This window comes from Xiphophorus couchianus, chromosome 14 (genome assembly GCF_001444195.1).
Source record: "Xiphophorus couchianus chromosome 14, X_couchianus-1.0, whole genome shotgun sequence".
Classification (NCBI taxonomy): domain Eukaryota; kingdom Metazoa; phylum Chordata; class Actinopteri; order Cyprinodontiformes; family Poeciliidae; genus Xiphophorus; species Xiphophorus couchianus.
Genome location: NC_040241.1, coordinates 12,005,607 through 12,019,540, shown reverse-complemented (window position 1 = coordinate 12,019,540; position 13,934 = coordinate 12,005,607). Strand labels below are relative to the sequence as shown.

The 13,934-nt window shown below is 40.4% G+C and overlaps 1 protein-coding gene across 1 annotated transcript in view; it reads left to right on the top strand.

The window, feature by feature from the left end:
- LOC114157029 (insulin receptor substrate 1-B) overlaps window positions 1-13,934 on the top strand; it is a 57,170-nt gene extending 43,236 nt beyond the window's left edge. Inside the window, exon 4 of the mRNA XM_028037696.1 lies at window positions 9,857-13,934. Coding sequence (XP_027893497.1) covers window positions 9,857-9,864 — 8 coding nt within the window. The 3' untranslated portion in view covers window positions 9,865-13,934. The remainder of the gene's footprint in view (window positions 1-9,856) is intronic.

The following is a 13,934-nucleotide window of genomic DNA, read 5'->3' as shown; positions in this document are numbered from 1 at the left end:
CATAAAAAGGCGCACTTTTATTTGATAATATGTAATTAAATGAATGAAACAATATTAAGTCAGTAGCTGTAAAAGTCTGCCTTCCTGCGTGCAGGTTTGAACGTGCAGGCAAATCAAAGGAGCTATGTTTGTGGTCGAATCTGCGAAGCTCTAAAACGTTGAAGGCTCAGCGGCTCTTCACCCTGTCCGAGATGGAGCAACAGCTTCTGGTGTTTCGTGTCATTATCCGTGTCAGAACCGGGGCGATCCGACTTTCTGGGAGAGGCCTTGCTTAGAAGTGGAGACCCCACCTGCTCATCCGATCAGTCCGTATATCACCTCTCTCAACATGACGCCGTAATGTGTGTGAGTGTGTGTGTGTGGGGTGTGTCCTAGTGGCAGAACTTGTGGAGCAACACCAACACAGACAAATCATCAGAGATTGCAATCAGCAGACAAAGAGCCATGTGAGTGCGCTGGTGGTATGTGAATGAGAGGGATCATGTTTCCAAAAAAAACACTTCAGTCCCGTCCAGGAACACGGCGTGCCGTGGCAGCTTTCAATACAGTAGCCAGTTTGTGCAACGCAGAAAATACCGACTTTATATAGATCGTCTTCCGCTTGACTTTTGAAACTGCAAAGGAAATCTATGATGCAGCTTGTTGCAGAGATAAATGGAGATCTTTATTGGCACTCGGGGAGCTTTTGCGCTCTTATCGTTGGTATTTTGGTCAAAGGTCAAGATGCAGCTCGCTCTCACTCGGGAGTTTGTTCTTCCCGTTTCATAACAGATGTCCTTTTGGGACGGCGGAGTCTTCTTCTGCAGCAGTGTAAACAGCGGCATGCAAGTTATTCATTTCCCGTCAACTTATTTGTATTTTGTCACACCAAAACCACAAATTGTAATCGTTTGCTTTAACCAGTTAGAATGTGAAAAGTGTGGTGTGTTTTTGTATTGAGCCTCCACTTTGCTGCGGTTTCAGCTACATGTCTGTTGGAGGTTTGTTTCCACCAGCTTGGAAACAGTCTCATCCACAAACTGAGATTTACACAGAATTGTTCAGTCAGATGACTGTATCCGGTTTCAACATATATTCAACTTTGACTAGGCCTTCCCAATCCGGCTCTTGACCCTGTTATTTGAATCAGGCATGCTGAAGTGGACTCGCATCTAAAACTTGCAGGACGCTGACCCTGAAGGCCCAGCTTTAAGACTTTTGATCTGAACCATTCTTTCTGCTGCCACTGCGGCTGAATGTTTTGGGTTCCTGCAGAAAAGGTGGAGCTCTATCACTTTAAATCTTTTTTGCAGCTTCTAGCAGGTTTTGTTCCTGCATCCATATTTCCCTCAACGCCAAAGAAAAACTTCTCCCACAGCATGATGCTACCACCACCACCATGTTTCACTGTCCTACTCTTCTGCCACAAATGCACGTTAAATTACAAACTCTAATATTCAGGTGATTCTGAAAAGAACTGGATTTATGTTTGTTGGCGCTGAATACAATTGCACTCTACACTTTTCAGTTCTCAACTTTTCCAAACGACAAGTTTCCAAACGACTAGGGATTATTCTAGTAATCGATTATTCTATAAAGTATTCTGACAATTAATTGAATAAAAAAATTGGCACATTCTGCTGAATTTTTATTTAACCACTCAAGTATTAGAAAATCAATTATCATTTGCACATAAACAAATAATTGAATTCATTTTTTGAATAAGAAAATACACTTTTTTGTTTTAATGCAGCGAAATAACATTAATTTACCAATTAAAAATTGGATAGAAAATGTGCTTTTTTTATATAATTATTGTAATGTTTATCATTATATTATTTTTTTTTTGTTTTTTTTAACAGATTTTGAATTTGAACCAGGTGAAGTTAAAACTTTTCCACTCAAAGAGGTTCAGGGTGATCATTTTTACAGATAAAGTTTCTTCTTTTTTTGCTTTTTACAGAATGTATATATATTTTTTGGATAGTTTTGGCTTCATTACCATGTTGCTCTTTCAGCAAATGGCCTTTTTTGCGTCTGTATACACCAGTTAGCGACTAATCTATTAATAAATTAGTTGACGATTACTTCAATAATCATATAATCACGATTCATCGCGATTAATTGATGAATTTCAGAGATGTGTGTTTTCTTCGCTGCTGTATGTGCCAGGAGTTTACAGGCCGTTTGTCCAGCTGGTTAAAGGACGGCTTGTTAAGAAACATTCACTTCTACAACAACACTCAAATGTGGAGGCAATCATGGGAGCGCTGGACGCAGTTTTCCTGCAAATTCGCCTCTTTTGCTCCCCCACCCCCTCCGACTCGGCTGCTCTGTCTGTCCCTCTTCCTGACCCCACACATTCCTGCTCCTCTGTGTGCCGTAACACACCCCTCGGGCTTTCCCGCTGTCATATTTGCAGCTTGATGACAACTATCTAAAGCCGCTGGTGCTTTCTGTTTTCACCCGATACATCGGCCTAATAAAAGGTAGAGCTAGAAATGACAATGACCTCACCCCTCACAATGCCACCTCCTTCAATTCCAGCTATTCCTAATGATCCACCCACTAAGACTTTTGGGCTGTATTACATGTAAATGTACGTTGCACATTCACGCGTTCCCGGTTTGAAAGCTTTCTGCACAGCTGCAATAGGTGCTGCGGGCCTGATTGACAGCGGCAGAGTTAAAGACGGGACAGAGTGGGTGTGAAAGCGTAGTCAGAGCACATACCAGTCGCCTTTCAACACCCAGCAATCTGGTTTCCACTGCAGCTGGCGCACAGCGATGTATGAAAACGCACTGTGGACTGTAATGTGACAGGATGTCGAACATGTGCTGCGTTCATCAGCTTCCGCTTCGAGTGTTGAACTGTTGCTAAAAGCCGACAGGTTTTGAAAATCGCTGCTCCTACATGAAGACTCCTGCTCTTTCTGCGGAGGTGAGCGGCCCCGGTCACGACTGATGCCGCTTTTGTCTTTTCCAAACAAGCCGTTCCTGTTGGTTCGGCAAACAATCGGAGGCCCATTCTCGTCCTGTTGGTTCTGTTTAGCTGAGCACTCGGTTTTCATTACCTGCTAAAAATACAGGTTAGCTAAGCACAAGCTTAAAGGATCCAAGCGGCTGCTACCAAACTGTTGCTAGACTTTCTTTTGGGGGTGGAGAATAATAAACCAGAAGTCAGGGTGTGATACTGAACCTTTCTCTGAATAAAAACGTTTTAGAATCGAACATGATGTACTTTCCTAGGGCTCAGAAATGTCCTGTTTTTGCAAAAATCCAGTTTGTAACAGTTTTCTCTGTTTATAATGTCAACATAAATTATTTTAAATTTGTTGAATGTTCATAAATTGGACATTCTAAATAAAAATGACAACATAAGAGCAACTGGTTTTACATTTTCTCTGTGTGTGTGTGGGGGGGGGGGATTCCATCCTTTTTCCACTTGCCTTTTTCCGGGCAAGTTTAAGACGGGATCCGTTTTAAAACTTACTCCCATTTTGAAGAGTGGCTGAGAGAAATGAGCCTCCATGTTAATCCTTGTTTATACCCCAGATTAAAAGTTTCCAGATCATCAACTTTAAAACAGTGAAGCACGAATTGCCAAAAAAAAGCCTCACTTAGATGAATTTCAATGCTTCCTGCTCGTGATGTAAAGATATTGGAATTTGATGCCCAGATAAGGACAGGAAAATTAAAAAGCAGAACGGGGAAAGAAATTACTTGTAATTGTTCTGCTGCCACTCGCCAGGAGACTCTTGTAAAAGAGTTTTTATCCTGGTTAAATAAAAAATAAATGTTGATGTCTGTGTCCAATTATCTAATTTCTTCTTTTCTTTCATTCTTTTTGTGTCCTTTCTTCCTCTCTTGGGTCGTTTTCTTGTTTTTTGTGTTCTAACTTTTTTCCTTCATAATTTTCCTCTCTTCCATTCTTCCCATCCTCATGTCCTTCCTTTCTTCCTTCTACTCTTAGTTCATTACCTCCTTGTCATTTTTCCTTCCCTCTGCCCTTCCATTGTGTCCCAACACACTTGTTTCTGCCTTTTAGCATCCTTTCTTGTTACCTTCCTTCCCATCCTTACTTCTTCCCTTTTCTTGTGCCCTACTTCCCGTCCTAATTGAGAACCTCAGTAGGTTTCCAGAATTTGAGCCTTTCATACTTTAACTTAGACCAAAATACAAGTTATTTTGTAGTGCCTTGCCTCAACCAGACACTTAATGTGGGAAAATTAAACAGTTTGAGCTGAGACGAGACACGAGGAAGATGATGATGAGTTTTTTATTTGCTGCGGGGATTAGAGAGACTGATCCACCTCTGGCAGTGACTCCAAGCATTGTGAAACCATCAGCTGATGCAGCTGACGCCCTCCGTGAAGAAGCAGCTTTCAAATCCCGGAGAGCCTTTCGGGCAGAGTGTCGTTTCGGCCGCGTCGTCATCCTCGGTCAGACCCAGATTCGCGACCGAGCAGCGACTACGGTCAGAGGGCAACAAAACACATCCCCTTGACTGACAGACTTCCCGGCGTCTCTGGAAGAAATGAAATGAAGCGACACCGGAGCCGTCCCGCGGGTTGCCAGTTCTCTTCCTGCAGCTGTCTTCGTGCTGGAGCCCAGCTCAGGTTGCGCCTCTAATCCACTCACAGGAGAGACGAGTTAATGAAGTGAAGCATGCAGAGCTTTGCACAAGGATCTGAGCCTCTTTGACTTTTTTCCACGTTGTGTCATGTTTCGTCCGCAAATTGTTTTTTTACTGGGATCCAACGTGACGGGCTTTGGCTAGACCATTCTATGGCGTGATCAACTAATCGCGCGATAGAATGATATCGCGTGATATCATTCACATCTGATGTGAAGATGTGATCCTTCTTCACATCGACTCTAACCAGCTTCTCTGTACCTGCTGAAGGTACAGCATACTTTAATAGTCCAAACACAAAATACAGGAAACCTTAATATTAGCACTACTGCTAAAGCTAACGTCAATAGTCTTCCTGTTCTTCGGGTCACTGCCAATCAGGGTCATGGAAAATAAAATGCAGCTCCTGGATTGGCCAGTCAATGGTGTGTCAAGTAGCATCGCGCCTTGTTCTGTCAGCTTCCAAAGCTGCTTTTTTCTAAAAATATATTTTTGTTATGCTCTTCAGAAAGTCAGGAAGTGAAACACTTCACAGGAAAATCCACAAATACTGAACTGTAAATGGGTGGAGCTGCTGTATTGTGGCAATATTGATTATAATTCACCCTTCATTGTGTTCTTCCGTGACCCCATTGAAGAAAAGCATCCCACTGTCACCCTCAAGGGACTGGTGTGCTTAGGATGATTAGTTTTTTAAAATTTTTATAAAGATTTATTTTACATCAGAGTACAGGATACGTGGTCCGGTACGTAGTTTTGGTTTCACCAGACCAGAGCGGCTACATCGGAAAGTTGATACTATCCCACACATGGTTTGTGGTTAAAATGACGTCGTACTTTGTGTTGGCCTATCGCGTAAAATCCCAATAAATTGTATTGAAGTTGTGGTTGTGATATGAAAAAAATATGAGAAAGTTTAGGCGCTTGGAAAGCTTTGTAATGAGAGCTCTGGATGGTTTCAGAAGTGAAGTTGCTCACTTGGAAAACTTGCTGGTTGGAGAGATTTTATTTCATCCCTAATCCTGTGGTGATTCTGAAATCCTTCGTTGTGGATCGCAGGTCATGGACGGCTTACCCCTGGACTTTGAGTGAGTCTGTGTTTTTCACAAACAGGTCTCAGATTGCAGGTTGGAACCACACAATTTTCCGCCTGAATGGGAAGCACAAATCATCTCGGAGGTGAATTGCATCGTTTTCCATGTGAGGTTTGCAGAACTCGCCTTCATTCCCTCACAAATGGCCCGGCTCGCAGCGATTCCCCTCATCGCTGGTGCTTACCTCCGTTTCCACTGATGGAGTGCGGTACCTCCGGTCTGCTCCTGTTTCTTTTCAGGCGAAATATAATTTTAGCCGACTGCAGTGACCAGTGGACACAGTGACTCATTTCATGTTGCTCAGGGCTGCTCCGCGTCATGTGGGGAGCTGCAGCGGCAGGAAAATGACAGACTGACACGCTAGATTTACGACCAGAGAACTGGGTGGCTTTCAATTTTTAAAGCAGCCATCTCACACACACACACACACACACCAGCGGAACTAGAGAGCAGTAAAAGTGGCGAGACAAGGACTGCGGAGGCAGATAGTCTTGTCAAACATCTTGATTTAAACAGTCTGGCTGCAGGAATAAGAGGAAGAGAAGCACGCAGCCATTGTGATATTGATTTGCCCACAGATGGTGAAACGGTTCGAGGAAATGAAGGTGATCGATGTGCGAAGCCCCAGGGGAAAAAATAAGAAGCCGATATCTGCTTAGTGGGGCCGGGGGAGGAAACGTTTAATTGTAGCATGTGAGGCAGTCAGTAGCTTTTATTTTGTTATCCATTTGTATAAAGTTTTTATTGGGGAAAGGTCAAATAATAGGCCTATGTTAGCCACAGGATTACGCTGCGATGTGAACAATAAATTGCCCTCTTACAGATTTCTTCAATTTTTCTTGTCACACTTGAAAGTTTCGAAAAAATATACTGTATATATATCAAAGATAACCTGAGTAAATTCAGCAAACAGTTTTCAACCGATTTTATTAAAAGTTGAAAAGTGATTCCTCCGGAAATATCTGAAATGAACCAGTTTTTTTAATTTGCCTAATAAAAAAACCTGCAGAATCGAGAAATAATTGAAACAGAAGCTGTCTGACAGCAAAAGATCTCAAAAAGCAGCACTTCACATCAAGATCTAGAGATATTCAAGAAGGGAAGGCTTAAAAAACTGTTGGGACTCTGTTGAGAACTATTATCCACACATGGAGAAAACATGCAATAGTTGTTGTTCTTCCCAGGATTGGCCAAAATTACTCCAACATACACATTCAGAAGATCACAAAAGAAAAAACATCTGAAGCAAAAATGCCGTCTATCGGAGAGTGCACCAAGAGGAATATGTTTCCAGATGGCATCTTGATTATTCCCAAATATTTATATAATATTTATATTTATTTTTTGGTAAATATTCAGTGGACTAAAAAGAGTGTAACTTGTTACAGCCGGTGTAAAACTATCACCACCATGTTTGCCAATCATCAAACATGGTGGCGGTAATGTGATGATCTGGGACTGATAAAAATTTTTTAAAAAAGTTTCCAAAAAAGGTTTTTTAGGGTGGCCTAGTCAAAGTTTGTTCATAAATCTGATTGAGGTGCTTTGGGATAACCTTAAATAGGTCATTGGTGTTTGAAAACCATCTTCTGTCTAAAACAGTTCATAAAAAAGAGAGAACCAAAATGCCTCCGCAGTGATGTAACCGACTCATTGGCAATTATCACGAACACTTGATGACAGCTGTTGGAGCCAAGGTTGACACAGGCAGTGTTTAGGTTTGAGGCAGTCACTTTTTTTGTTTTTACACAATTGAATTTGGAGAGCTTTTACTCGGGTTGCTTTCATCTGACTTTAAAATCTCCGCAAAACCATTTAAGCTACCTAAAAGGCAAAAACTCCATAAGGGGGTAAATACTTTCCCTCCCTCGTTGTGCCTTTACGTCGTCTCTTCAGGGTCCTCCAGTCTCATGGCTTGTTGTTGTTTCTGCTGAAGAGAGGGAGGCGATGTGCTCCGCTTCTGTCCGCCGGGGACCGGCAGGCGGGCCGGTGGCCACCGCCTGTGCCAAGAGTGGGGCGGGGGGGGCTAAATATAGCACACTGCATGAAACTTGGGAGAGAAGGAGGGGTATAAATATAGAGTATCCTGGTGCAATTAGAGAGCCGAGCGCTGCTGGGAAATTTTAGGGAACTCTCTCTGAACTGGGTCTCTTCAGTAACTTTATGATGTTGTTTAGATTGGCCAAAACAGACGGAGTTCCTTCACCGTGAGTCACTGCGTTTTGAAGAAAGTAGTCCAGTTTGGCAGTATTTATATTGGTTTCAACCCTGTTTGCAATACAAACTACACAAGCAGCCACTCATTTACTCCCAAATGGGACATTTTAAAACCGTAGACGCTCACAGCAGCAATTACACGCAAAGACGCGTCAGTTTGAACATCAACGTGATCTTTAGGAGCTTGTCGCGCTTTTGTAAAATCTGTCAGACTGTATGATAACAGTTATAAGGCATTTTGTAAGAAAAACAATGACGGCATCAAATTAGGGAGCGGATCTGTCAGACGTGACAAAGACAGGACTCATACAGTCAGAATCTCATTTGGGGTCCAGAAGGGAGGAGAGCCTTGAGCAAAAATGTTAGCAATTATACGTCCAAATCTCCGCAGATGCAATTCTTACTATTAATGCTGATGTGATAATCACAATGCATGTTGGGAGGATGAGACACTGCTGTTTGCCGCTGTTTCACAGACAGACATGTAAACGCTTGAAGTGTTTTTGTTTTTCATGTGTCTGCTTCACATTAACCTTAAAACTCAGGACTCACCGATCAACGTTCTATTTGGTTATTAGCAGGTTATATACTAAACAAATTGACCAAAGAGGCTTTTTCTATTTTGTCTATTTTGTGTTGAATAAAACTCTGATATAGGGTTAGGGTCACATGCTTCGGCACATGCTTTGAAGCATGAATGGGGATAAACATTTAATTTCTCCATTTTCTTGCAACTCATATTTATTTGTTTTAGTCTAGATTTATTGTGTGTCATCGTTCCTATTTTGGCCAAATGTTCTTAAACAAACTAGCTTGAAACAGTGGATCAGACCTCAAGGCAACATGTTAGTAACTTTCATTAAGTGAAAAAAAGTTTGGGATTTTAAGTGGGAAAAAAATCCATTCGAAGCACACATGTGCCATTCCTACTTAAATTATTTGTAATTTCTCATGCCATGCTATGCAGTCGCTTTGGGGAATCTTTGGAATAACAAAGATTCCCTCACCTTGACATGCTGGATGCTTCAAGTGACTGAAATGCCAGGGAAGTTGATAATAATCTGACTAATTAGGAGCTCACGTATGTTAGCTTCCCAACATGGTTAAGAAAAACAATCAGTGCTCAATTTAAACTTTACATCATTCATCGTCATTCGTGTACAATTGGACGTTTCACAAATTGTGCCTCATTTCTTCTCAGTTTGACTCGTATGAAACGCATTTTTAGACTCTCTCCATTTCACTGTGCTTCATGGAAGCCTTGCAAGTTCCAACATTGCTGTTTTTAAGCCCAAAAGTACAAGTTGCAAGCCTGATGGCACATACAGAGTATTATCTGCAAAAATATTTTAGCGCTTTGAAGATCTGGCCAGGACATCCTCAGATGGCTCATTGTGTGTGAGACTGACAGATGGCTTCATGACACCATGTGATTGTTTTTTAGCCTCTGAACCGGGACTTTAATCCCATCAACGCTGCTGGGGATGACTGTTTAAACTTTAAATTCTTGCTGCGGAGGACATTTTTGTGCATACTCGTGTGTGCGCTTCTATCTCTTGCACTGCAGTCACGTAACCGCACGGCCTGAAAAACGCAGCATCCGATCTGAATGTTCCCTGCTGGCCTAAAGTCAAAAGCTTACATTTGTGTGACTGCCTGTAGCAGTAGGTGTCCTCGATGTCTTCGTATCTGCCGTCCCCCTTTATCTCTCTTCCTATCTGAATCTCTCTCTGGTTTTTTTTTCTGCCTGTTTGACCGTCCTGTAAACTTTAGTCTTTCTTTCTGGGTCACTAAGTTCCAGAACCCGTAAGCAGACACTTGTATCAAACATTACCCATCGTAATAAACCTGATAAATTATATCTTCTGAATGTCCGTTTTATTGTTTGCTCCACATCTTACCCGATTGTGTTTCTTTTTCTTCCTCTGCAGAGTGCTGATGTCAGCGATTCATCCTCGGAGAGACAATCTGGTATCACTCAAAGCGCTTCGATGCTCCACCTTTTCCTCCTCTGACAGCCAATCAGACGGACAGAGCTGCTGGATTGGACGCAACCCTGAAGCACTTTGACATAAACTGATGGAAAATGTCTTTTTTTGTTTGTTTTTTTCCTCTTCGCTTTCATCCGGTTGGTTGAGCAAACCTACAGGGATGTGTGCCAAATGATATTCTTAAAGAGTAATTCACTGCTCTCATTTCATGAAGTGAAAGCCAATCAGAAGACGGTACCGAATGGAGAATAAAGTGGGTTTTTTGTGTGTTTTTCTCTTTTTTTTTTTTAAACCTCTAATGACAAAAATGTACAAATTTGGCTGAGTGGTATGTTTTAAAAGAAAAAGAAGAAAATATATAAATCATAGCTGCTCTAAAAGTGCCTCATTTTTGTATTGTAGCCATTCTAAAAGCTAAAGCTTTGGGTTTTGTTGTTTCATTCTTGACTTGATGTAATTACAACTGATGGTGCTGATAGACATCAGAAGCATTTTTTTTTTTTTAAACCACCGATGCGTTCATGTCATATAGGATCAATGCAAGAGATTGGAAAGTTTGAGCTCTAACGACGGATTTTTATACACAAAATATTTAAAGTTTCTCTAATCAGAAACAGTCATGTTTTTAGAAAATATGCCATCTAAAATTCCAGACAGATGCTTTGGTTTTAGTACAGTAGGACCTTTGTTGTGCCCTTTCCTCTAAAAAAAAAAAAAAAAAAAAAGATATATAAGCATGTTAAACTTTTTAAGTTGATAATGAGCCACAGCTTGAGTTGAAAAAACAAATTAATATGATCTGCACATTTCCTAATTTTATTGAAATTAAATTTCCAAAGTGACTAAATGTTATTTACCTTTAAGTGCATATCACCAGTGATATCTCATTAGTAATACTTAAAAAGACTCAGGGCTGTATTTTCATTTAATATATATGTATTATTTTATTTACTGAGGTGCTAGCTATTTTGATTAACAAAGTTTTTGGGTACTTCTGCCACTGCCAGTGTTGACGTTTATCGGAAGAAAGGATGTAGAGAAAGTAAATAAGACATTCATCAAATGAACCCCTTTAATGCAGAAAATCATTGGTTGCCAGTATCGGCACGTTTCCAACCGTTTATGTAACTCGTGAAAATAAGCATTTGTAATTCCAAAGAGTCACTTGTTTATGAGTGGTTAAAAAAGGAGAACTATCTGTAATGCACAGATTTTTGTAAAAAGTATATTTTCGTAATTGTATGCCATAAACTTTTTAATTGGGCATTTCTAAGTAAAGTTTTAGCATATATGCTAGGACGGAAATCAGCGCTATCGCTTAAGAGACAATTCAACAGTCTATTCATTTATTTAAATTAGATTAATCACGTTTAATTAACAAACTCGGGTCTTTATTTTGTTAGATTTTTCTTTTTTTTTTTTTTTACTGAGATATTATTAGTTTTAATAAAGAAAAATAATTCTGGAATGTGGCGCTAATGCAGTCAAAAGAAGATTTGTATTTTCTATTTATTTTTTAAGTGATCAGTCAATACCAATGTTTGGCACTCTTGGCTTGCCATACTTTATTACAGATTGGACAAGCACTGAAGTTCACCAAGGTGACACAAATAACTCATATTTAGCCATTCATAGTTTGATCTGAAGTTATAATGCCTGAAAATGAGGAGTGACCAGACCTTGTCAGGGTGAGTTAAGACGTGTATTTTTAACACATGCCGATGTGCATTGCCCATTTGTCTGTGGGCATCTAAAACTAAACTTTTCTAAGTTTCTTTATAGTTTTATAGGAACTTTGTCAGAATTTAGAAACAAACTTTGTTTAGCTGTGTCTGCATGAAAAGTTCTCAACAAAATAAAAAACTTGCTACAACAATAACTCCAATATGACATGAATGCAAATATATGTAAACGGTACTCGCAACGTGCTAGCCTTCTTTCCTACTGTGAGAAATATTAGCTAAGCTGCCATTAGCTCTCTGCTAATCCATGTGTTGCATTTTGATGCTTATACTTTTCCTCCTGACTTCCTTTTTCTTTTTTTAACTGTTTACTTTCATATTTGCTGTTCGGTGAGCCATAAATGAAAAGTGTTCAAATCCACAGGCTTGAAAGAAAATGGCACTTGTAGCAGGGAATAGTGTAGCTTGCTCGCTAGCTTAAAGCCAGCTGGCTCAGATTAGCATATTAGCCTGGACATAAATTCACTGTCCTGCTGACCACAACCAGGGTTAGACCCCCTGATATATAGCGACACAATCCCATTAGTGCTATTAGCTTTAGACAGTCGCTTAATCCCGTTCATCTCAGGATGCTAAATAACAAACAGTACACAGAGCCGAGGACACTGTCCCTGTCAATAGCCATGATTATGCTAACTTTGTATGCTCAGCAAATATTGATTTTAGCATCTGTAAATGGGCTAGGACTCGTTTTGCTTTTGCATAAATCTGACAGCCAAGTTGTTCTCAGTTGTTAATGTACAGCACCAATCTGTTTTAGGATGTTTCATTTGTCTTTTTAAACTGATCAAAGTGAAAGTGCTTTAGCCTCTAAATCCTGCTTAACGACTCCTTCTTTTTCTCCCTTTCCTTTCCTCTTCGCTTGCCTCTTTACTTTAATCTTCGCTATGCATAAGCGCTGAAGTGCCTGTCCTATTTCCTAATCTGTCCTTCTCTTTCTCTCTGCCCCATTTTAGCACATAGCACTAATACATTTGTCATAGCAGAGTATAACATGTCTATTTTTGTGTCTATTTCTCGGCTGTACAGTTGTGGCAGAAAAGTAACTTGCTTCAGTTTGTTCTGTGTAAAATTCATCTGTCAGCGGTCGTGGTCTTGATCCCAGGATCCGAGGACTTGATCATCACGTTGTCAGCAGTGCCAAAACACAGCAGCAGCAACATCGTGCTGCTCCTGTCTCCGACACCACCTCAAGAAGCAACCTTCAGTACTCAATTTTGGACACTTTGCTTTGTTTTATGATTGAAATGTACATTTTGATTGTTTTGCATTCTGTCGCTGTTTGGCTGGAGGCTACTCTCGCATATCTCTGCCCACAGTCGGCTGATGAGGCTCTCTCTCTGAGATAAAGGTCACTGTGGGAGACTTGTGTATGCGTTAACCTTGAATTTGCCTATGACTTTGACTGGAGGCTTGTAAAAAAAAATGCATGGAGAGAAAGAAAAGGCCACCATGGAGATATACAACTTAAGTCAGAATACATATGTCTGTTTAGTATAAGCCTTTCTTAATAATTCATACCAATTGAAGTTTTTCATATTTTTTTGCTGTTACAACCTCAAACTTTGAGTATGTTTTACTGGGGGTTTTATGTAGCACAGCATCACAAAATATTTCATAACCATAAACTGAAAGACAAAACAGTTTTCAGGATTTCTTAAAGATGAAATTGAGAAAAGTGCAGCATGGGTTTTTTCTCAGCATGGTAGGGGAACACGTTGAAGCTTTGATGTGAACATCAGTGATTTATTGGAGTTTGGTCTGGACCACTTTGATACGTAGATACGCTTTGATTTGATTTAAACCGATTTAAACAATTGTTGCTCTGGCAACAGTATTTATGGTGTTCTTGCTTGAAGGGGAACCTCCGTCTCAAAGTTTTTCTACATCTAGTAGATTTCTCTGCATTTTGCTCCATCACCTTTAAATCAACACAGATCAGATTCACTGACCCTGCTGAAGAAAAGCATGCCCACAGTATTATGCTGCCACCGCCATGTTCCACAGTGGTTTGCTCAGGAATTGCAGTGTTAGTTTTCCACCACACACTGACATTTAATTGCACACGCTACATTTCCTTACTAATTAAGGACTTGTAAAGGCAAATGGCTGCACTGGATTTAATTTAGGGACATTGAATGATGAAGGGGTGTGTATGTGTGTGTAAATGCATAGAACATTTTTATTACATTTGTTATTTGGAAGTTTATGGCGGTCCATCACGCTGAATCCCAAGTAAAACACATTAGAGTTTGTGGTTGTAACATGAAATGTAT